The 23,834-nt window shown below is 49.0% G+C and overlaps 1 protein-coding gene across 9 annotated transcripts in view; it reads left to right on the top strand.

Moving 5' to 3' along the window:
- KDM4B (lysine demethylase 4B) overlaps positions 1-23,834 on the top strand; it is a 71,134-nt gene that overhangs the window by 32,697 nt on the left and 14,603 nt on the right. For 2 of the 9 annotated variants that reach the window (XM_058858732.1, XM_058858735.1), the window contains 6 exons: positions 1,973-2,110; positions 12,010-12,206; positions 12,667-12,699; positions 15,669-15,838; positions 20,360-20,766; positions 21,658-21,778. In XM_058858732.1, the coding sequence (XP_058714715.1) occupies positions 1,973-2,110; positions 12,010-12,206; positions 12,667-12,699; positions 15,669-15,838; positions 20,360-20,766; positions 21,658-21,778 (1,066 nt within the window). Of the gene's footprint in view, positions 1-1,972; positions 2,111-12,009; positions 12,207-12,666; positions 12,700-15,668; positions 15,892-16,233; positions 17,273-20,359; positions 20,767-21,657; positions 21,779-23,834 lie in introns of those variants that run through there. The other 7 variants (XM_058858733.1, XM_058858734.1, XM_058858736.1 and 4 more) reach the window with 7 other exon arrangements.

Here is a 23,834-nt window from a genome sequence, read left to right as displayed (position 1 = left end):
TGGGAGCTCCCAGAGCTGCCTGTGCATGTGGGAAGTGTCAGAGGCCTGCTCCAAACTGCTTTCATGGAGCTGTGGAGTGGGAAGGGACCTTAAATCCCAGGCAGCCCCACCCCTGCCATGGCAGGGACACCTTCCACAGTCCCAGGCTGCTCCAAGCCCTGTCCTGAAACAGTGGCTGTTGGAAGAGGATCACTGTTATTCACAGGCAGGGAACAAGTGCCACTTCTCCTCAGGAATAGAGATAGGATCCCTACATCTGAATTCTTGGCAGATTTCAATGAAGTTGAAATGGGCAGCATTTATAAATCTCTATAATGCTGTTCTGGAAAAAAAGAAACAGATCAATACTAGGGCTTTTTAATAATTAAAAATGTGTATTTCTGTAATCTCCTATTGATTTCTCCATTTATTCCTCAAGAGCTTGCAGAAGTCAGTAAATTTGGGGCTTTCTTCATGAGTGGCAGTTTGTGCTGGCTTTCCTTCAATAGTTATTACTTTTCTGCATGGCCTATCCATCATCTGGAGTGTTTTCTAATTTATTGTGGGATAATGTTGACAGCAGTGCCATGGATGATGTGGGCTTGAAATGGAGACACCGGGATGTGCTTTCAGTGACAGAAACATGATCTGTTCATCTTGTGAAGGCAGCAGAGTGGCACTGCTGGGGTGTGTGGAGGGGATGGATGCAGGCTGGACTTGAGCACCTCCTCCTGGGATGCTGCAGGAGCCTCGAGTGTATCACAGCAGCTTTTATTCCCTCTTTGCTAAAATAATGACATCAGCAAGTTGAGATGTTGGCCCAGCTGAGGGGGAGATGTTTGAACTTGTGTCTGTTTACATTTTGCATTTGGCCCCATCCTTGTGTTTGGAAGTGCAGTCCCTGGAGCCTCTGTGGGCTCAGAGCTGGGAGTTCTGGCTGTGGGAAGGAATCCAGCTGGAATTCTTGGCCTGTGACAGCTCTGAGAGGTCTGTCAGCACTGCTGGCTTGGAAAGACAGGGAAGGTCAAGCTTTGCCTCTCCATACCCTGTGGAGGGGAGGTGCTGCTGCACGAGGGGCAGCTGGGCTGGGAGTTGCTCCTGTGCTTCAGGCCATGCTCTTAACAATTCAACTTCTTTTTTTCCCAATGGTTTTTCTGCACAAGATATAAAAAGAGGGCTTTTTCAGAAGCATCAAGATTGATTTGCCTCTGGTTCCAGCTGTGATCTGTAGAGTTCAGTTCTTGTTAATAATGTCTGTAATGCTTATTGTTGTTTTAATTTTATTAAAGTTGGGTCACAGGATGGTTCATGTTGAAAGGGACCTTAAAGCCCACCCAGTGCCACCCCTGCCATGGCAGGGACACTGCCACTGTCCCAGGCTGCTCCAGCCCAGCCTGGCCCTGGACACTTGCAGGATCCAGGGGCAGCCACAGCTGCTCTGGGCAGTTCCCCAGGCAGACAGAAGATGGGCTGTAAGCTTTAGGATGTTTCACTTTTGGGTGAACAGGTGTGAGTGAGGCTGATAAATGTGAGTGGGGAAATAAATACAGGGAGGGCAGGAGGTGCTTCAGAAGGACCCTGCCATGCAGAGGGAATGTTAGAAGGGAAATCCAGGGCTCTAGGCTGCTCTGGCACGGGTGTGGGGATGAAGGTTTGGAGCTGCCATGAGCCAAAGTGGTCACATCAAAGATTTATTGATCTTTTGGAAAGTTGGAGCCTGAGACCCTTCTGTAGCTGGAGCCTGCAGGTGTAAATAGTTCAGATCATGCCCTTCCATCTGCTGTTCTGAGCTTTTCCCTTAAGAGAAATTCTTGAGGATTCCTGCAGTTCACCAGGAACGTTCCAGGCTCAGCCAAGAGCTGGCAATGGCTGCTCTGCCGACCCTCCAGTGGAAAGAGATTTAATCAGTGGGGTTTCTTAATGGGTCTCTGTTCTCAAGCTGCTGCATTAAGTGACCTGTGGGGTGTCTCCTCCTTTTGCCTTTGTTTTTCAGATCACCCAGGAAGCTGGGGAGTTTATGATCACATTTCCTTATGGTTACCACGCTGGCTTCAATCACGGCTTCAACTGCGCCGAGTCCACCAACTTCGCCACGCTGCGCTGGATCGACTACGGCAAGATGGCAACACAGGTGAGTGAGCTGGGGCTGAACACAGAGCCCTGGGGCTGAACACAGAGCCCTGGGGCTCAACACCCAGCCCTGGGGCTGAACACAGATCCCTGGGGCTGAACACAGAGCCCTGGGGCTGAACACCGAGCTCTGGGGCTGAACACCGAGCTCTGGGGCTGAACAGGGATCCCTGGGGCTGAACACAGAGCCCTGGGGCTGAACACAGATCCCTGGGGCTGAACACAGAGCCCTGGGGCTGAACACAGATCCCTGGGGCTGAACACAGAGCCCTGGGGCTGAACACCGAGCCCTGGGGCTGAACACAGAGCCCTGGGGCTGAACACCGAGCCCTGGGGCTGAACACAGAGCCCTGGGGCTGAACACAGAGCCCTGGGGCTGAACAGGGATCCCTGGGGCTGAACGCAGAGCCCTGGGGCTGAACACAGAGCTCTGGGGCTGAACAGGGATCCCTGGGGCTGAACAGGGATCCCTGGGGCTGAACACAGAGCCCTGGGGCTGAACACAGAGCTCTGGGGCTGAACACAGAGCCCTGGGGCTGAACACAGAGCCCTGGGGCTGAACACAGAGCCCTGGGGCTGAACACAGAGCCCTGGGGCTGGACACAGAGCTCTGGGGCTGGACACAGAGCCCTGGGGCTGAACACAGAGCCCTGGGGCTGAACACAGAGCCCTGGGGCTGAACACAGAGCTCTGGGGCTGAACACAGAGCCAGGGGCTGAACACAGAGCCAGGGGCTGAACACAGAGCCCTGGGGCTGAACACGGATCCCTGGGGCTGAACACGGATCCCTGGGGCTGGACACAGAGCCCTGGGGCTGAACACAGAGCCCTGGGGCTGAACGCAGAGCCCTGGGGCTGAACACAGAGCCCTGGGGCTGAACAAGGAGCCCTGGAGCTGAACACGGAGCCCTGGGGCTGAACACAGAGCCCTGGGGCTGAACCCAGAGCCCTGGGGCTGAACACAGAGCCCTGGGGCTGAACAAGGAGCCCTGGGGCTGAACACAGAGCTTTGGGGCTGAACACAGAGCCCTGGGGCTGAACACGGATCCCTGGGGCTGAACACAGAGCCCTGGGGCTGAACACAGAGCCCTGGGGCTGAACAGGGATCCCTGGGGCTGAACACAGAGCTCTGGGGCTGAACACAGAGCCAGGGGCTGAACACAGAGCCCTGGGCTCTGCCTGCTCCTCCTGCCTCAGCACAGCGTGGAAAACGCCTCTGCTTTGGGATGTGCCCTCTCACTGTCCCACACTGCTGGCTCTGCCTCTTGATCATTTGTTTTATTCTGAGGGTGTAGGAATGGCTTCCTCAAGTGTTACATTCACCTTGTGAACAGCTTGTTTTGGGGTTGGTAAGTTGGAATGAGTTTTCTGGTGCATCCAGAGTGTGTTTCACGGTGAATAAGGTGACTGATGTAACTGAGCACAACTCATTAGGTACACACTGGAGGGGAAGGAATAAGCTGGAAATACTTTTAAGCTTTAATAACACTATGGTAATAACACTCTGAAAATACCCAAATTCCTCCAATCTGTGCACTCAGTTAAGTTTGGAGAGTTACATTTGTGTGGTTATTTCTCATTAGGGCAGATTCCTGGTGTGCTTTGGTTTGTGACAGCACTCGTGCTCTCCTGGCTTGAAGTCTGCAGAATAACTGCAGCAAAGCTCATTCAGTAGAATCTGGGAAGTTTTGCCATGGGCAGGGACTCCTTCCACTGTCCCAGGTTGCTCCTGGCCTTGGACACTGCCAGGGATGGGTCAGACATTTGCATTTGTTAAAGGGATGGTAAGAAAAACCTTAAACTGTAAGAGGCCTCAAATCAGTGTCAGGTGTCTGAAACTCAAAAATAGCCAAGCAACCTTGGTTTAAAAATGTAAAAAATGGTGTTTGTCTGCTGTGACCTTGTAAAGCAGGTTTATGTGTAGTGAGTGGTCATGGTATTCCACCCCAGAAAATGGGGTTTATCATGGAAATTCAGACAGACCCTTAACTACAACAGAGCCAGCAGGCACCACTCGAATATTAAAAGCAATTTTGGGTTCAGCCATGTGTTCACAAACAAGTGACATTTGGGAAGTGCAGTTTTAGATGGAGCCTCCATGCTTACATTGTTAAGCAGCGTAGCGTGAAATTACTGAACAAGCAGCAGCAGAGCTCGGAGCAGATCTGGGGACACAAAGTGGAAGTGTGGAAGGAGATGCCCAATTTATTCCCATTGCACTCCATGGCACTTGTCTGTTCTGAGCTTCCTGGTTAATATTGCTCTAAAGCACGTGTTAATTAACCCTGGGATGCCTGACTGGGGGTCCCAGCTGAGGGGGGAGTTTGTTACACCCTGAGGCCAAAGCTTTCTTCAGATCTCACTTGAGGTTAAGCAGGGACCTAAGGAATGATCAGCTGAGGGTGTGCACTGGAGCTGCCTGCACCTTTTAGTTAACTACTGCAGCTTTCCTCTATTTAAAAAATGGCTTTATTGATTTATCTGCTCCCATGCACACTTAGATTATCCTTGCTCACGTGCAGGCAGGTTTGGGGTTTTTTCCTTACCATATACTCATTTATAAAAGTTCTTGGGAAGTGTGGGCAAGGCTCTGCAGGCTCCTGCTCTTCCTGCAGTGACCCTGAGAGTGATTCCCTCCTTTCCTTGTCCTGCCAGCACTCAGGAGAATGGGGACAAGGGAAGGTTCATAATTAGCCAGTTGTAATGTTCTCCTGGACATCATCCTGAGGAGGAGATTTGGATTCTGCTGTGCTGAGAGCTGTGTGTCAGTGGTGCAGTGCAAGGGAGGAAGGTAAGGGTTCACCTGGAGAGCAGAGCTGTGCTAATTGCCTGCCAGATGGGTGCAATGTTCTGCAGCCCACAGAGAACCTGCCTGGGCTGTAAAAAACACAGAATAACCAGCCTGGAGTGTAAAGATCAGCTTCTGAGACACCAGTCCTGCTCCAGTTGTAGAACAAGTGTCAGGATTAGCAAAAAAAGTAGCAATGGCTGCAGAGTAGTGTGGGAAACTACCAGTGGGTAAATCCACTTGTATCTATAAATTAGTAACCAGGATGGACAGATCCTTAAAAATTCCAATGGAAACTGGTTTGGTGAATACCAAGTGAATAATCTAAGCTGTCCTGTCTGGTTCAAAGCTTTTTGAGAACGTGGTGTGAGGTTTTGGAGTCTTTCTCTCCTTGGCTTTTTAGTTAGAACAGGTGCTTTTGTCCCTTGGGTCTGATTTTCTGATCCTCCTTTTAATTGCTCCTCCAGCCCCAGTGCTGAGTGAGGTTTGTGACAGACAAATTTCACGTTGTCTTTCATGATGTGCAGAATTCTTCAGGGCTGGATCTCTGTGCTCTCAGCAAGTGTCAGACTCAGAGGAAGGTCTGACCTCCTCCTTCATGGCATTAATGCCGTGGTGCTGCCCCACTGGGAGGGGATGTGTCCCCTCCAGCTGGACACTGTGCCCAGAAGTGCAGGAAATAACAGCTTTTAACTGTTCTGCCATTTATTGCTGATGTAAATGTCTCCATCTGTCCTGGAGGAGCCTCGTGCTGCAGCTCCCTCCCAGCCAAGGTGACCTTGAGCCCAGGCTCCGCTCTCCTCTTGCACCTGATCCTGGGGAAAGCTGAGCAGCAGAGCCTTGTTCAGGGATGGGAGAGAGCTCCAGCTCCTGGGGCTGGAGGGACAATCCCTGTGCTGTCAGCAGCTCTTCCCCAGGGCCTGCAGGGGATTCAGCCCCTTTGCAGAGCTCTGCCCTGTTTGGAGTGGGTGTCACTGGCACAGGACACAGAGACCCCCGAGAAGGGAGTTCAGAGGGGCTTCCACAGCGTTGGAGATCCTGGCACAATGTTTCAGAGTCAGCTGTAATCCAAATATTTGCTTTGGACTGCAGCATTCCTGATTCAGTGCTACAGCTGAGGAGGGATGGGTTTATTTGTCTGTACTACAGTTAATGTTTGCCTGCATAGGCAGAGCTTAGAAATTCAGGAGAAATATTTCCCTTTGTTCTCTGTAGTTGGAGTTCCTCAGTCATTTGTCTTCCATTTGTCATTTTTTTTTTTTTTTTTTGGTTTGGTTGTTGAAAAAAGCTGCTGAGTGAAAGGCAGGAAATTATAATTTCCATTCCTTACCATCTTTTTTTTTTTTTTTTTTTTAATTTCTTTTTATTTTGCACTATGAGCCTGCAGTTCCTGCCTGCATTCCTGTTTTTTTTTGTTTCTGAAAACCCTTGCATGCCCCCACCAGAGGATTTTAACAGCTGTGTCTTTGCCCAAACAACCCTTTTAAACCAGGGGTTTCAGGAAAGTGCCCTCCTGTAGCTGAGGTGGTCTGTGAGCCTCCTGCTCTTCAGAGACCCTTTCAGAGTGTAGAGTTTTAGCAGAAATTCAAATCCCAGCCCAGCTTTTCTGTTTCTTTGGCAAACTGAACTGAAAATAAGTGGATAGGAGGGGAGCAATTTCTGCACTTTGAGTTAAGTGCAGCCACTCCTGGAGAAGGTCTGGGTTCCTGCTGGCTGCCACTTTCATTCCTCCCTTTATCTCCTGTTTACTCCAGAGAAGCTGCTGGAATTCTCTCTCCCAACATCAAACGGAGTCAGGCTGCCCTTCCTGGCCAAACCCTGCACTTTGGGCTCTGAAATAATCAACCTTCACCTCATCCCAGGCTGGGGAGGGGGACACAAAGAAAACCCCTCCCTTTGGATTTTCCTGCTGTGCCATGAGAAGGGACCTTTTGGATCCCAGCCTAGGATCCCTTTCGTGGTTTGCTGCTTCCAGACCTTCTGCTCACTCATTTTTTCTGTACTGTATGAATAATATAGAAATAATCTCAAATTTCTACTTGGAATATCTGTGATTTAACGTTGTCTGGCATATAATTTTCCTGGTAAAACTGAAGCTTTGTTCTTACTATTCACATTTTAGTAGATTTTTCCCTTCAATATGTCCGTATTTCCCAAGAAAATAAAACTCGTGAGGTTTTTGCAGAAACCTGTTTGGTAATACTGCAAAATTGGTCCCAAAAATAATGCAAAGCAGAATTGTATTTTTGCATTACTTTGTGTCTATGCCTCAACTGACTCTAATTAGACCTTTTAAGCTCGGAACACATAAAAAAATCTATTATGAAATAGCATTGCCATAGTTTATTTTTGTCAGACGTTCAAAATTGCTCTTTTACTCTAATTAGACCTTTTAAGCTTAGAATACATTAAAGAAATCTATTATTGAATAACATTTCCATGGTTTATTTTCGTCAGACAGATTCAAAGTTGCTCTTGTACAAATTCTTCCACCTTTCTTCATACTTATTTTCTTGTATTATTTGTAAGCACCCCTAATGCCCTGCTCTTGATTCTGTGCAAGAAAAAGGAACTTTGACAGTTCTTTTTTGTGCTGAGGTGGAAAGGGGGTGGTTATTCTTTGGAAACTGCCTGGAAGCTTTGTTTTATCAGCTCTTTTCCGAGCTCCTCTCCTGAAGTTCTGGCTGGGAGGTTCTTGGCACGATTTTTGTTAATGAAGGAAGAAGGCTGGGGGTTGAGAATCAGTCCCTGGATTTGGGATTTCCTGGATCCCAGTGCTGGGGGTGCTGCTGGATGGGGTGGCTCAATGTCCCTGGGGGTGGATCGGTGCCAGCAGCTCCTCTGGCTGCTGGGATGGGTTATTCTGTTTGTTTAGGCTGGGACAGTCCCAGAGCGTTCCTGTCACCCAGAAATGCTGGGTGTGACCCAGTGGGGTGACCCTGCCTCCCCCTGGCCCCGCTCCTGCACCCCAGGAACCCTCAGGGAGCTTTTTGGGAGCAGGCAGGGAGGAATCCAGCCCTGCAGCCAGGGACAGGGGGAGTCCATGGAAATCTTCCCTGATTGTTTTGTTTGTGAAGCTCTGGGAGGGGTTTCCAGTGCGTTTCCTAATGAACTGGTTTGTTGTTGATGCTGGTAATTACTCTGCAAACGGGGGGGGGGTCAAAGCTCATCTTTCCCACAAGCTTCCAACCACCAGCCATTAAACACACAAGCTATGCAGTTTTGGACTTTTTCCAGTTTTTTCTCCTTCTCCTCAAAGCTGAGCTCCTCACTGACTCACAGAATTGCAGCCATTCATCTTTCAGGAACATACTGGGACTGGCTGAGTGGAAGGAAAAGGAAGCTGGAGCCCCAAACTGGTTTTTTTCTGGATCCCAGTAGCACATCTGTAACATGGGAACAAAGTGGATTGCTGCTGCTGCTCAGAAGCATTGATTATTCTGTGATCAATACATTGATTATATCTTTGTTTCTGCCAGAAGCTGAAACTCTGGGGATGTGCAGGGGAAGGTGCAGGGTGCTGTGTTCCTGGAACAGCAAGAGTTCCTCTGCTGCCTTTCACAGAACCACCCCTCTTTCCCAGGAACTTGTTTTTAGGCTTCATTGTTATGGAAAAGCAGGTAGAAAAGCAAATATTTTGGTCTGGCATTTAAAAGCTGGAAGAATTTCAGTTTTGAGCACGTTGGGTTTTGTGATGGATAAATTTCCATTAAGGCTCAGCTGAGCCTTACCAGCTGATTTCATCTGAATATGAAGGGTTTTTCCCCTGAAAACAGAGGTGCCACTTAAAATCTGTAATTTTGGTGGCTATTTCTGCATAAGGAAAGGCTTATTTTCCATTAACCTTTCCTGTGTGATGGAACTGCTGAGGTTCAGTTCAGTGTTAATCGTTGGGAATTGAGGGAAATATCCTCACAAAACTGTTGCTGAAGGTTGAAGTTGAATCAGTCTGCACTTTTCCATAAATCATTTGATTTTATGACTTCAAGGACACAGTCATTTTATTTGACTGTTATTTTATATAGACTTATTTGTGTTTTTATGTTTAAAAATATTGCAAATAAGATAATGGTTGTACATTCAATAGCCACAAATTCCCCCCATCAGTCTTGGAGTTAGAATTGATGGGACAGGGCTCCTGGTGTGGTCACATATTTTACCACAGGCTCCAAATTAGAGTTGCAGATAATAAAATAATAAGGAAAGGAAGAATGTTGGGGTTTAAAGCTGGAAAAAAGCTTAATTGTGCATTTCCTTTCCATATGCTTATAGTTAATAAAGCCATTAACTTATGGGAAAGGAGAGGTGAGGCTGGGAAAAGCCTTCAGAAGGTGGAATAAGTGAAGTTCCTGCAGATTTGGTGAATATGGAAACTCCTCTCTTGTTGCTCTTTCGGGTCTCAGCTCCCCTGTAACCGAAGGCAAAGAACTGACCCTAAAGCTGTTGATTTTTGGTTTGTTTTTTCCACTGCCATTTTCAGGACTTGCAGTGGGTCCCTGGGGATCCCAGTTATGAATATTCCGTTGTTTATTCCGTGTTTGAGCTGTGGCTGTGCCAGCCCTGCTGCTCCCAGGAGGGGCTGGCAGCCAGACTGGGAATGAGGGAGGGAGAGGGGAAGGTGCTGGATGAGATCTCAGAGTCCTGGAATTTCTCACCTGTCATTTGGACAGGTTTGTGTTGCAAATTCAGCCCCGTGTTTGGGTGATCATGTCACCCTGAAATCCTTCCCAGGGCTGCTGATCCACAGGAATTCTGTGAATTCCCAACCTGGAGTTTTGTGGTTCGGTTTTGTCTCACATAAAGGAAATGAGGTTTCATATCTCCCTAGTGCTGGTGTTTTAGTGTTGACATGTTCATTTCTATAAAGTTTAATAATAGTAGAATACAAAAGTGTTAGAATTTGAGGGAATTTGGGAGGATATATTCTGCAGAAATGGTGGGGGTGTGGGTGTAATGTCTTTTAGGAAATACATGTGTTTATGACCACAGTGAGGTGCTTTGAAGGAAATTCAGCTCTGTGTACATGGAGGGGGGAAGGCAGGGTGTGGGACTGGAGGTCATTGCCAGGGAACAACCTTGCTGCTTTTTGTCCTGCTGGAGTGGAGCAGAGCAGGGAATTTACTGCAAAGGCAATTTCTTACCCTTCTCTACCCTCACTCCCCTCCTGCTCTCCCCCATTCTCCCTCTCCAGCTCTGTCACACACAGGAACATTCCCTTTTCCAGCTGTACTGGAAGCATCAGCAGGATCTCACTGCTGGCTGAGGGGAGGGTATGGAAAAATGTCCTGGCCATGCTGGGAATGTGGCTGTGACACAGCTGCAGCAGCTGAGGAAATATCACTGCACGGTCCGGAAGGAGCCCCAGAGGAAAGAGGCTTTGTAAATTATTCATGCTGGCTGGTGTGAAAGCAATAGAATGAAATTAAAATTGAAATATAAACATACATCATGGTAGATTTGTGGACAGAAAGGAGCTTGGCTGGTGCAGACTGTGGGATGTGGGAGATGGAGGCCAGTGCTGAGCCCCAGCCCAGGAGCATCCCTGGAGCTCAGCGTGGGCTCCTCCAGCTCTGGCCAGGGCTGCAGCTGGGGGATGCTCTGCAGCTGCTGGTGCTTGGAAACTGCTCTGGAGACCTCTGGCCACGGGTGCCTCGGGCTTTGCTGGCAGATTTGAGGGCGTGGATGTGTCTGTGCTGCACCTCTTGGGTCCAGGGCAGAGCTGGGGATGCTCTTCTGTGTTCCTCTTTGTAGCTCTGCACAGGAGCTTTTAAACTTTGTTAAGGCAAATCTGCTCAGTCCCTCAGGCCAGGATTGATGGAGATGCCGTGGGAAGCTCCAGCCTGGGCTGGGATGGGAAGCTTGGGTGCCATCTGTGTTCTGTGGTGCTGTGGCCAAATTGCATTTCCAGCCTTTCTGGCCTCAGCTGCTTCTCATTAAATGGAGTTTTCCTGAAAGTGCCTGTCCATAACTGCTCCTGCACACCCGGGTTACCAACACTGCCCCAGTCCTTGCACAGGGAGAAACAGGAGCTGGAGGATGTGGGATGGTGGAGAACTGTACACAAGGACTCTTCTCTCTCCCTCTCTCAGTGATTTCTCAACTATGGCCATAAATTATTAGTGATGGTGGTGAAAAGGGAAGGGAGAAAAGGGAGAAAGCAGGTTTAATTTAATGCATTTCTGCCAAAAGAATGGATAGAATGGTTTTGAAAAGGTGTGAAAACCAGTCCTGCAAAGTGGCTCCAATTACCTCAGCCTCAGTTTCGAGTTGAAAAGCAATTTAGTGCAAGCAAAGCTTTGCACCTTAGAGCAGAGCCCCTGAGAGAGCTGTGGCTGCAGCCCCCAGAGGCACCTCAGGGGTTCCTGGGTCCTTTTCCATCCTCTACCTTCTTTTGATTAAGTTTATAGAGGCTGACTCTTTGAGACTGGTATCAGTGCCCAGGGTGAGAATCCCCTTGCTGCACTCAGTGTGTGGATTCATCACAGCAGAGGGATTCATCCAAGGAAAAGCACCTGGGAGTCCTCTCTGTGCAATAGCAGGGGTGTAACTCCAGGTTAGTTTTAATGAGCATATGCCAGTTGGAATGAGTAAAGCACATTTTCTCCCCTTGAATGGTTTGCATGCAGGTTGTAGTTACTGCGGGTTTTTTATTTCTTCCCTTTTGTGCAGGATTGCTGTGCTGTGTCAGGATGTGGCATTATGAAGTTTAACTGCCCTGTGCTCTGGGTCAGGCTTTGGTTCCTGTAAGGCTTTTCTGAGTTATGAAATGGCACCAGTAATATCTTTTCAGCCTGGAAAACTCTGCCAGAGAGAGTGTGAAGGAGGGAACGTGGGCTGGAGGGCAGACTCTGAGCTGGGCTGGAGCAGACAGAGTAATTGTGTGTAATGCCTGCAGCACAGGAGCCGAGCACTGCCAGTCCCAGGAAGCTTTGGCCTCTTGGGGGGCTTAGAGGGGGAACAAATCCTCGGGAACAGTTTTCCAGTACCCTTGGAGAGTGGCAGCTGCTTTTCCAGGAGCAGGTAGAGCCGAGGCAGACCCTTGCAGAGGGTGTGAGGCAGCTGTGGGTGGTTTGTGTGGGGCAGGGGAGCTGATGTGTGCGGGGTCTCTTGCAGTGCACGTGCCGCAAGGACATGGTGAAGATCTCCATGGACGTGTTCGTGCGGGTGCTGCAGCCCGAGCGCTACGAGCTCTGGAAGCAGGGCAAGGACATCGCTGTCCTGGACCACATGAAGCCCACGGCCCTCAGCAGCCCCGAGCTCGATGCCTGGAACGAGACCAAGGCAGACCTGAAGGCGAAACTGCTGCGCAGGTAAAGACAGAGAGTGCCTGAGCCCTGAGCTGGAGTTTCACTGGGAGCTTGTAAATGCTACAGTCCTTCCCTGGAGACACTTCAAACTCTTCTTCCTTTCTTCTTTCCATACAGTTCCTCGTGCCATTTGTCTGGGGTAATGTGTCCCTCACGGTTCTGTTTCCTTCCCATGTTATAAAAGCACACACCTTTCAAAGTGGGACACTTTGTGCCCCCTCACATCTCATCTCTTATCCTGGAAGACCAAAAAGTCTGTAGTGAACGTTTAGAGCTCCACTGATCAGAAAGCAGGAGTTAAAGAAAGCCCATTGGTCGCAAAGGGGATTTTATGCATGCCTTTCTGTGCTTCCTTTGATCTTTTTATTAATTTTCTACAAGTCTGTGATTTTTGTGTGTTACAGCATGCTTGAATTGAAAATTTGGCATGCTAACCTTTTCCTGTTGGAATCTTGCTTTATAGGATAGGAGATGAGGAAGAGGACAACAAACACCGGTATGTGACTTCCCTCAGCAACTTCAGTCACTTCATTCTTTTTCCTGGCAAGTTTCTTAAAATAGCAACTCTGGGACTCTTTTCCTCTGTCACTGAGTTTTTTGTGAAAGCCCCCAGGAAATCTTTGGGCCTCAAGGTTCCTCAGACTTCATCTTGGTTTGGGTTTCTGTGATCTTCTTCCATCACTGGACAGCCCCAACTGTCTCATGGCTCTTCTGGTTTTCACTCTTGAGTTTCTCTCCTGGGCTGGCAGGGATGTGTGGTGGTCACTGGGTGTGGGGAAAGGGATCTGGTCACTGATGAAAGTGCTGCTGCATTTTTGTGGCTGTTCAGGGCTCCTGGTGTGGCTGATGTTTGCACAGTGTAAGGTACTGTACGAACACCAAGGATTATTTTCCCTCCCTGAGCCTATTACCCAGCAGAGAAGCCTCTCTCAGCCTGAGCCTATTGCAAAAGATCCAGGTACTTTTTTTGCTTATCTGTTCAGTGTTTCCTGGATTATTCCAGCATTATCCTGAAGCAGTTTTGAAGCTGTTCAATACTCCTTAGCAGTACTTTCTCCTGTGCTTTTGTCTTTCCAAGACATCGTTTTACTTGAAGCCTGACTTTTCTCAGCAGGATGGAGGGATGGGATTCACCTCTGCCCAAACCTTCACAGCTGTAGCTACTTAATTTAAGTCACTTTGTGGTCTGTTCTTCAAAGAGTACAAATGCTGCTTTTTTGTCAGCTCTCTTGGAAAAATGGTGCTTTTAAACTCTGCAGAGAGGTGTTATTTCTTCTCTAAGGTCAGTCAGACTTGGTTACCTTAAAAAACCCGACTTGGTTTACTTTATGGCTTCAGCAAGAGAGTGTTTTAGTCCAGTCCCCACCAGCCCATTTCTGGTATGTGAATTCTGTCAGACACAGAGCAGCTTCACTTCTGGAAGTGCTCAGCCTTCAGCCTGTAGTTGTGGAATCACTTTCTTGAAATGCTGAGCTTTCTGCCTCTCTCCCCCACAGCCCAAGTGAGAAGAGCGCTGCAAAACAGATCTTTTTTACTCTCCTGCAAGTATAAAGCTCTGTGCTGTAATTTTTGCTTGGCATTTCCACACCACAGGAATAAAACACACTTTGCTAGAACCAGCTTGTAACACTTGACTCTACTCCTCCTTCAGCTACGGAATGTTCCAGCTGCAGTGGCAAAGTCTTACAGCTTTATCTTCACCTCCCACCCTACGTTCCCCTCCCAGGGAAGGTGTTCTTGGAATATGGGTGAAGAGCAGAGCTGATCCTTCTGGGTTCAGTCCCTGTTCCTGCTAATGATGTCCTGCAGGTGTGAAGGCACCAGCTCTTCTTGGAGGGCCACCATCTGCTCAGAGTCTGGCAATTAGAGGTCCCTGTGCATATGGATCAACTTGCTTTTCTATTCATCATTCATCTCAGGTTGAATTTCTTTCTCCCTTCTTTGTCAGTTTAGGGGCTAATTAAGGGCTCTTAACTCTGTTGTGCTCCAAATCTAATTAGCAGCTGAGTTTTCTGGGCTCTGAGGATGGGGAGATGCTTTTTGGCTTTTCTAGACTTCAGGACTGATGAGTGAAGTGTGTTTTAGTCTTTGTCACACGATGGTGGATGCGAGGCCATGAGGAAAATGCTGCTTTCTACCAAGGAAGTGCCTACGTGCTAAAAATGGGGTAAAATCACAACTTTCTGAATCAGTCCTTTTGGAAAAGGAGAGCTTGTTAGATTTAAGCCTGAAATTCAGGAGCAATTGTACAGATTCTGTAAAGCCCTGTGCTGGGGCTGGCTGGGATGGAGTTCCTGGGATTTGGGGCTGCACCTGTGCTCAGGAGGCTTTGGAGTTTGGCTGTTGCTTGCACAGTGTCAAGGCTTTATCTTGTCCCAGTCTGGCCCAGTGGGACCCTGGGGCTGGGTGAGAGGTGGGGAGGGGACCCAGCTGGCCCTGAGTGGCAAAGAGGAAATTCTGTGCCGTAAAATGTTATGGGGAGCAATAAAAACTGGGAGAGAGGAGGAAGGAGGAGTTTGGCTTCTGAGGTGCTGCTTTTGGGGACTGCCTGGGGAGGTGGTGAGTGGATTTCCTGGGCTTCTTTCTCTCTTTTTCTTATTCTTTCCTCCACCTATTAAACTGCATTTGTCTTGACTTACAAGTTTCTGACTCTTGTTCTTCCAATTTTCCCTCCCTGTCCCTCTTGAGCAGTGGGGAGTGTCTGTGAGGGTACTTGGCTTCCTACAGTTCCCAACCCAAAAATCTTGTCCTGGCTTCTGAATTTCCATTTCTCTTTGCATTGTGGCTCCTGTAATCTTTGACTTAGTAGCATTGACTTTAAAAAGAATGAACAGCGTTGCTATTGCCTCGTTAGTATTTGTCTCTTCTTATTAATATGCATATTTTTTTGTTAGATTTCTTCAAGGCCTTGGACCTTCTGAATTTACTGCTGAAAAATCACAGACTGCCTATTGATTTTGCTCTGAGCATTCATTATAGTGTGTTTTTGGGAACTGGCAGTGCTGGGTAATGTCTCAGAGCTGGAAGATGATGTTTTGCAGACTTCCAGCAGTTTGCCAAAGGGAGGCATGGACAGAATGAAAAAAAATAATGGAATGGAGGCAGAGGATGAAAGAGAGATTTAAACAAGTTTTCATCTGTATTTTGAAATACAAGCAAAATAGATTGAAAACACAATTAAAATCACTTTAACTGCAGCTTGTGAGCTTACATTAGTAATGGTAGGAAAAAGCTCTTCAGGAAACCCAGACAATTAATGGCTGCTGAATGGATCTTAAATGTTGTGTTATGCAAGGTTCATCTGTTCCCTTTCAGATATCTCTTTTGCCCTGTAGCTATTTTAGCTACCTTGTGTTTTCTCTCCAAAGAAGATCCTTTTGTTTTGTATTCAGCTTTTTAAGTCAGTGATGGTTTTCTGTGTTGAAGGCTGTTCTTTTATGTCAAATCACACTTCTGTACTTCCAGGTCTCACAGAAAAAGGAGTCAACCCAGAAGACACAAAACAGAGGATCAGAAGTCTCTTGGGGATGTCATGGCTATTGAAACTGCCTTGGAAGATGTGAAAGTGAAAGAGGAGCTGAAAAGGGGGCCGGATCTGGAGGAAGAGGAGAGAAGCAAAGGGATGGAGGGAGAAGGTGAGGCCAGGCCAGTGAGGAGCTGGGGCGAGCTCTAGAGCACCTCTGTGAATAACTTGTCTGCTGCTGTTTATTTCTGTTGAAATATCAGCAGAGTTTTCCCCAATATTAAATCTCTGTTCACTGAAATATGTCATCATTCACAGCAGCAATTGATTTTTCCCTCTCTTTAAGGATTCAATCCAAATAGCTTTTTTGGCAGGGCTTGAAAATTCTATAGGCCCGAACTATTACAGGATTGTAAAAACATATATTATGTGAGGAATATTTTGAATTATTTCATAGAGAAACAAATAAATGTATTTTTGTGTCCTGCTCTGAAAAAGAATGATTTGTGCACTGCCTTGTGCAATTCATCTTTCCTCTTCCCCTCCCTTTGTTCCCATTTTTCAGAGACTGAATGCAGAGAGCCTCAGTTTGGGTGGGGTCCACAGCTGCTGCACGAGTCCCACTTGGGTTTCTTCAAGTTTAGCTGGAGCAGGAAAGCTTTTCAGCTTCCTCTGCATGAAATATAAAACCTTTGCTGAAAATAAAACCAGGCCATGACAACTCCCTGTCCTTTGGGATTCCTTCTGCACATCCAGACACCCTTTGTGCAGGGAGCTCTTTCTGTGGCACCTTTTTCTTGGCTGTGTAGAAAAGGTTGGAGTTCTTGCTGAGAAAAAGCTGCTTTTTCCCCCCTAATGTGTGGTTAAGTGGTTTTTGTGTCTGTGATGCACTCACCCCCTCTTGGAGGCTTCTCCAGCACTGCTTACAGGGAATTAATTTACATCTATTGTATGTATCCATTATTTGTTTAGCATTTGGAGAAACTGATGCTGCCAACTGTTTAGAGAACCTCGATAATGATCTTAAAGGAAATCTGTGGAAGCTCTGGGAGGAGAATTGAGGGCTTTGTTCAGTCTCTCAGCTAGGCAGTGTATTTTCTCTTTTCATGGGAAATAAGGAGTTGGAGAACCATTGTTGCACAGTGCAGATACTTAATTTCTATTGCCCTAAGCTTGAGAGCATCAGCAGTGTGTTAAATTGTCTGCTCTTAGCTCTCGTACAAGTTTAACACTTGATGCTTGTAATAAATGGCCCGAAAATGCTGATTTTTCTTCAGAGAGGAGAGATAAGTGACAAGGACAGATCTGAGATCATTAGAATGGCCAAGGAATAATAAAAACTCTGTTCTAGCTGAATGGCTTCCAAATCATACACTTCCAGTACTTCTTAAGAGCACTGTGACTGTTGGCTCAGGAGGGAAAAGCTTATTTTCAGCACCATTGCAGAAGTGCCACTGGAGCAAACTCCAGCTTGGTGTGGCTGCTCACAAATATTCAGCTTTCCTACTGCAGTACAGCAATTAAATCCCAATGGCTTCTCTACTTTTCCACATCCTGCTGTCTGCATTGCCTCTCACCAGTGTCTTAGGGTTTCATCTTGAAGAAGAAAACAGCATCTGTTTGGATGGTCCTGCTCCCACCACCTCCTGCACTTCCTTTTTTTTATTTCCCTGGTTTTAATTTGACTTTATTTTCTATTACACCAGAAGAGATGACCTTGAGAAGGAGAAAAAATGAGATTTCAAAGTAGTCATGGTTCCAAAGTAAACCTTGTGCTTTGTGTTGGTTATTTGGACAAGCTGAGTATTTATAACTTGAGGTTTTCAGGATTTCTGACCCAGATCCCTTACGGTGTTTACTTTCGGTTTTTATGACTCAGCTTTATATTCATTATTTATTATGTTGCTATTAATATATTTAGAATTCTTAGCAGGTTGTCTTGGGACGTTAGGGAGGAGCGTGCTGAGGCTTTGCCCTTGCCTGGGCGTGCTGAGCAAATCCTGCAGTGAGTCCACGGCTGTTCCCTGTGGGGCTGTGCCCGGGAAGGGAACTGCAGAGTGCCACCTCCAGGGCTGGGGGCTCCAGAACTCCCTGGGCAGCCCCTTCCAAGGCCTCACCAGCCTTTCCAGGGAGAAATTCCTGCTGCTGTCCGTGCTGAGCCTCCCCTGGCCCAGCCTGAGGCCGTTCCCTCTCCTCCTGTCCCTGTTCCCTGGCAGCAGAGCCCGGACCCCCGGCTGTCCCCTCCTGCCAGGGACTTGTGCAGAGCCAGAAATTCCCCCTGAGCCTCCTTTGCTCCTTCTGAGCCTCCTTTGCTCCTTCTGAGCCTCCTTTGCTCCTTCTGAGCCCCTTTCCCAGCTCCCTCAGCTGCTCCTCAGTTTCCTGAGCTGTGCTGAGGGTTGGGTGTCCCTGTGTCCCCTGTGTCCCCCTGCCATCCTGCAGAGCGAGGACAGGAAAGACATTCCTCTCTTAACCTACCTGTGCATTTGTGCCTTCAGATCCTTTTCCTTCCTGGAAGTGTTCAGGATAGCCAGATAGGCTGTTGGAATTTTGCCTCCCTTTCTCCTGGCTTCTGATTCCATAGATTCACTTGCAAACTTGTTTGTTCATCTTAATGCAAAAACTTTCAAGCACAGTTCTCTGTGCCAGCTGCTGTCAAATTACCCTTTAGAAGTCAATAAAGCTGGTGAATGGCATTTGTGGTGCTGTTGGGGAGAGAATTCTTGGAGTGTATAGAGAGTAAATATGATCTGGTTTTGTGCAACTGGGGAGAAATCCAATTTGCCTTTCATTCAATATGTTTGTTTCTCTAAGGAAATTCAATATTCCTTTCTCTGTGATAGAACAAACCAGTTTATCTGAGGGACTGCCTACACGAGTACAACTATAATTATTTGAGCTGGACTTGTTCCCATTTTTATAAGTTAGTGTAAATAAAGTCATCAGACTTCTGGGAAATGCTGGGGTTAAGGTGATCCCTAGGGGATTTCAGCAGGGACTCTGGCACTTTATCCTGTTGTGGGATTATTCACCCTTCTTCATGCAGAAAGCTCTAATATGTGATGGCTATTGTGATTTTCCATTCACGGGTTGGCCTGGGTGGGTTGGGGTTGGTGAAAGTTCTTCAGTGGGGTGAGCAGGCTGTGTCTGATCATCCCCCTCAGGGGAGAGCAGGAATTTTAATCTCTGCTGTGAAATGGGAGTGTGTGGATCCCTTCCCAGGGAAGAGAGGTGGGGAAGACTTTTACAGGCCAGTGGTGCCTCTGGTGACAATCCTGAGATGTTTATCTGCTCAAGAAGTGTTGTCACATCCATGAGGGCTGTGCAGATAAACTGAGTGACAGTGAGCTGGGAGAAACAAGGACATGGCTGTGAGTAAAGGATATCTCAGGATCCAGCTGAGCTCCGTGCTGCACCTGATTTATGCTTTAAAAGCATTTTTGTAAAAAGCTTGATAGCAGAAATCTTTGGGCAATAATGATTCAGGTATCTTCGTTCAGTTCTTCATTTCCTGGGGCTGTTGGGTGCATTGACACACAGTAATACCCAGATAAGAGCTGTGCTTGCAAACAGGGAGCAGCAAACTACTGATACAGAATGGGGGGCTCCAAACTCTTTTGATTGCACCTCCTTATCAGCAAAAAAATTCTCAGCACGCCTCCTGATGTATGTCTTTATTTATATACACATTTATTCATCTATAGCACAGGAATACACATGTACACGTGCATTTTTGTGCTAATACACCCATTATGAATATACAGAAAAACAGGGATTAGAAAAGGCATAAAGATAAAAAAAAATAGTTTGAAATATTTATTTTATTAATGGTACAAAAATATTTCATTCCTGCACCCCAGTGGATGGTTTTGTGCTCCTGACTTTGGAGGACAAAAGACTTGAAACACAGAGTCAGGGCTAATGTGACATATTACAGGTTTTTGGCACACTGTCCAGTTTCTTAGGGATTTAGATATTTTCCCTCCAGGAAACGTTGTTTTTAGCAGCCTTTGTGCTCCAGTCAGGAATTCAATAGTCCACAGAAATGACACAAGTATTTTCTTTCTGAAGCGGCTTCTCGAGGTGAGTGCTGAGGCCCAGCTGGAAGTGCGAGCCCGGCTCCGGGCCGGGAGCCGTGAGGGGAGCCCCGGATCCCCGGGAGCCGTGAGGGGAGCCCCGGTTCCCCGGGAGCCGTGAGGGGAGCCCCGGTTCTCCGGGAGCCGTGAGGGGATCCCCGGGAGCCGTGAGGGGAGCCCCGGATCCCCGGGAGCCGTGAGGGGATCCCTGGTTCCCCGGGAGCCGTGAGGGGAGCCCCGGATCCCCGGGAGCCGTGAGGGGAGCCCCGGTTCCCCGGGAGCCGTGAGGGGATCCCCGGGAGCCGTGAGGGGAGCCCCGGAGCCCCGGGAGCCGTGAGGGGAGCCCCGGTTCCCCGGGAGCCGTGAGGGGAGCCCCGGAGCCCCGGGAGCCGTGAGGGGAGCCCCGGTTCCCCGGGAGCCGTGAGGGGAGCCCCGGTTCCCCGGGAGCCGTGAGGGGAGCCCCGGTTCCCCGGGAGCCGTGAGGGGAGCCCCGGAGCCCCGGGAGCCGTGAGGGGAGCCCCGGTTCCCCGGGAGCTGTGAGGGGAGCCCCGGGAGCCGTGAGGGGAGCCCCGGAGCCCCGGGAGCCGTGTCTGGGGGCTCAGTGTCGCCTTTCTCTCCAGCAGGGGAGGGCAAGGCCAAGGCGCGGCCCCCGAAGGCCAAGGGCGAGCGGAAGAAGAAGCAGCAGCCGTTCCCCCCGCAGCCGCCTGTGCTGCCCGGGCCGGGCCCTCAGCAGCCTGCCCAGGCCGGGCCGGGCCCAGCGCGGCCGCCCCCGGCCCCGCTGAACGTGGTGCAGCCCTCGGAGGCCGCCGAGGAGGAGGACTTCAAACCGCGGCCCATCATCCCCATGCTGTACGTGGTGCCCCGCAGCAAGAAGGTGGTGTTCGACAAGGAGCACATGTCCTGCCAGCAGGCCTTCGAGCAGTTTGCCACGCAGAAAGGGCTGGGCTGGCGTGAGCAGGGCCCGCTCCAGAGCCCCGGCAAGGACGGGGCCAGCGTCGAGGCGGAGCGCGCGGAGCTCACTGCGGAGGTCAGTGCTCGAAGCTCGGAGATCACCGTGGAGCTCGGTGTTCAGAGCTCAGTGCTCGGAGCTCACCGCGGAGCTCGGTGTTCAGAGCTTGGAGCTCAGTGCTCGGTGCTCGGAGCTCACCGCGGAGCTTGGTGTTCGGAGCTCGGTGCTCGGAGCTCACCGCGGAGCTCGGTGCTCGGTGCTCGGAGCTCAGTGCTCGGAGCTTGGGGCTCAGTGCTCGGTGTTCGGAGCTCAGTGCTCGGTGCTCGGAGCTCACCGCGGAGCTCGGTGCTCGGAGCTTGGGGCTCAGTGCTCGGAGCTCGGAGCTCACCGCGGAGCTCGGTATTCGGAGCTCAGTGCTCGGTGCTCGGAGCTCACCGCGGAGCTTGGTGTTCGGAGCTCGGAGCTCGGAGCTCACCGCGGAGCTCGGTGCTCGGAGCTTGGGGCTCAGTGCTCGGAGCTCGGAGCTCACCGCTGCTGGCGGCAGGCAGCCCCAGGCCAGGCTGGGCTGGACGATGTTAGCCTGGCCTGCAGCTGGGTTGGAACTGGATGGTCTTTCGGGTCTCTTCCAAGCCAAACCAGTCTGGGATTCCGTGATTCACAATTTCCGTGGAGTTCCCAGCTGTGCATGTGATTGAGCAGGTTTTTCACGAGCTGATGGAATTGGCAGCTTGCAGATGTTCTGAGGCTGTCCTGATTTGAAGAATACTCAGTAGTTTACCCAACTTCTTAAGAGTTAGTGTTGGCTTTTATCTGCTGCAGGAATTGGCTCGGAAGGCTTCAGTAGTTCAGCCAAAAGGCAGAGGAAAGTTTGCCGTGTGAATCCAAGAGCTCTCTAAGACAGGGGCTCTGCCTCTCTTGTCCTGTTCCCTCCTTGGGGGTGCCCATCCAGCTTGCTGTGCTTCCTTCCAGGCTGCTTCTGCCTTCTCCAAGATGAAGATGGAGATCAAGAAGAGCCGCCGGCACCCGCTGGGCAAGCCCCCGACGCGCTCCCCGCTGTCCGTGGTCAAACAGGAGACCTCGAGTGACGAGGGTGAGTGAGCAGCACCAGGGACGTGTGCGTGCCCCTGTGGCCCAGGGAATTGCTGAAGCCTTTGGCAAAACTGGCCTGAAGCTCTGTGTTACACGTAGCTGGTAGGAAATGCAGCGTGTTCTGGTTTTGATAACCCAGCTGGAAACAAAACTCCTCCGTGGGAGGTGTCACTTCTCACTTCCCACCCTTCTTCCACTCAAGAAAAATATTTTGCTGGCTGCAGAATGAGGCAGCATTTTGGGCAAAGAGAAAAAAGAGTTTGCAGAAAAAATCTTAAAGGCAAAGCTCTGTCTTGGATATTGCAGTGGGATAAGATCGGTTCCCCTTGGAGGCAGTGGAGGTCAGGCCTGCTCTCACATGTGAGGAAAGTCAGTTCTAACCTTTTGCTTGGCTCCTAATTCATGTCAGTGTTGGGGTCCAACTTTCCTTGGCAGATGCAGAAATGAGAATTAAAATGTTTCTTGGTGTTTAACTGGATATAACTGATTCTTCTTTTCCCACATTCGAGTCCCAGTGTTCCATTCCCAATACGCTAACAGTCTGGACCAAGGGGAGAGAAAAGATTCTTTCCTCTCTGTTTTGTGGTGTAATTTCCCACTTTGGGGCCTTTCCCACATTATTCAGAATATGGAGCAGCCCCCAGTAAGGAGCTTTCATGTGCTGGGTCGGGCACGTGGGCGTAGCTGGCAGTCCCTGCTCACAACTCCTCATTCCAAAGGACAGCATCTTCCCTGCTCACTCCTTCAGAAATGCATCCATTGATTCTGGAGCAGCCTCCTGCAGGAAGGGCTTCTCCTGAGCACACAGAGCTCCTTTCCTCACCAACGAGGATGCATTTGATGCCTTCCAAGTGTGTAACATGGAGTAAAGCGTGCAGAGGCAGCTGAGACTCGTTATCTTGTTTTGGTGTGAGACCTTGGAACCAGCTCTGTGCTGGAGGATCCTCATTAGGCAGATCCTTCTCACTGCTTTCACTTGTTGGATGGTGTTTGGGGACTTGGCTGGTGGAACAGGAGCAGCTCTTGTGGAAGCTGGCGTTTCTTGGGGACTGATTTACAGCTCTGCTGGGCAAAATCTGATCAAACATTCTTCCCTCCTCACCAGGGAATAGAGGCAGCTCTCTGCACCCCGGGCTTTTTCAGGGAATGATGTGTGAGGATGATCTGCAGGAGGAACAGTGAGCATGTAAATTAAAGGGATGCTCATGTTACACAGGGATTCAGCCCAGACAAATTGTTTGCAATGTGGGAGCCATCCTGAATGCCGTGTGTCCCCCTGGATCCATCCTGGGAGGAGTGAAGGTCACAGAGTCATCCCCTTTCTTCTCTCCCTTGGTCACTGGGTTAGGCTGCTGGTTTCACTGATTTCACTGGTGTCAGAAATCCTGGACTGTCACTTGATGTGCCTTGACAGAAATGTGGAGAAATGTGGGTTTTGATTCATGTCTTAAAAATAAACAACATAAGACACTTTTTAGGAAGTAACCCTCATATGAAATGTGACAGAGCCACACAGCCAGCACTCATCACCTCAAAAAAGGGATTCATTAAACACAATAAAATTTCCACATTGTCTGACAAATATGTTATGGCAACATTTAAAATCTGAGATGTAAACTCAGCCATAAACGTTTTACTCCAAGTTCCTTTTATCCTTCCAGGTAACCCAAGAGTCAGAAAATCTTCAAAGGGAGGGAGAATTGGGGAGGAGACTTAGACTTGTAGAGCAGAACATAAACTGCTTATTTCCAGTAATTAACAGTGAAGCAGTGAACAATTTGGTTTAATGTGCTGAGCTCTGGGGATAATGTTCTTTCAAGATGTTTTTGAGTTCCCTGTTCTTTTGGAAACTTTGCAGATTGGTGATGCAGGGAGTGATTTACACTCAGCCTTGTGTGGAAAATTTCTTTAACACTTAGAGTGACTCAAAACTCCTAAGGAAGGACTAAGGAAGGGTAAGAAACTTGGACCCCCAGACTGCCACAAATGGATTCTGCAGTGGTTTAATTGTGAAATGCCAAGGACCTTTTAAAGGTTTATAAAATAAAGAATTAGCA

This window comes from Poecile atricapillus, chromosome 28 (assembly GCF_030490865.1).
Source record: "Poecile atricapillus isolate bPoeAtr1 chromosome 28, bPoeAtr1.hap1, whole genome shotgun sequence".
Classification (NCBI taxonomy): domain Eukaryota; kingdom Metazoa; phylum Chordata; class Aves; order Passeriformes; family Paridae; genus Poecile; species Poecile atricapillus.
The sequence above is the reverse complement of the archived record's forward strand: the minus strand, read 5'-3'. Positions and strand labels throughout refer to the sequence as shown.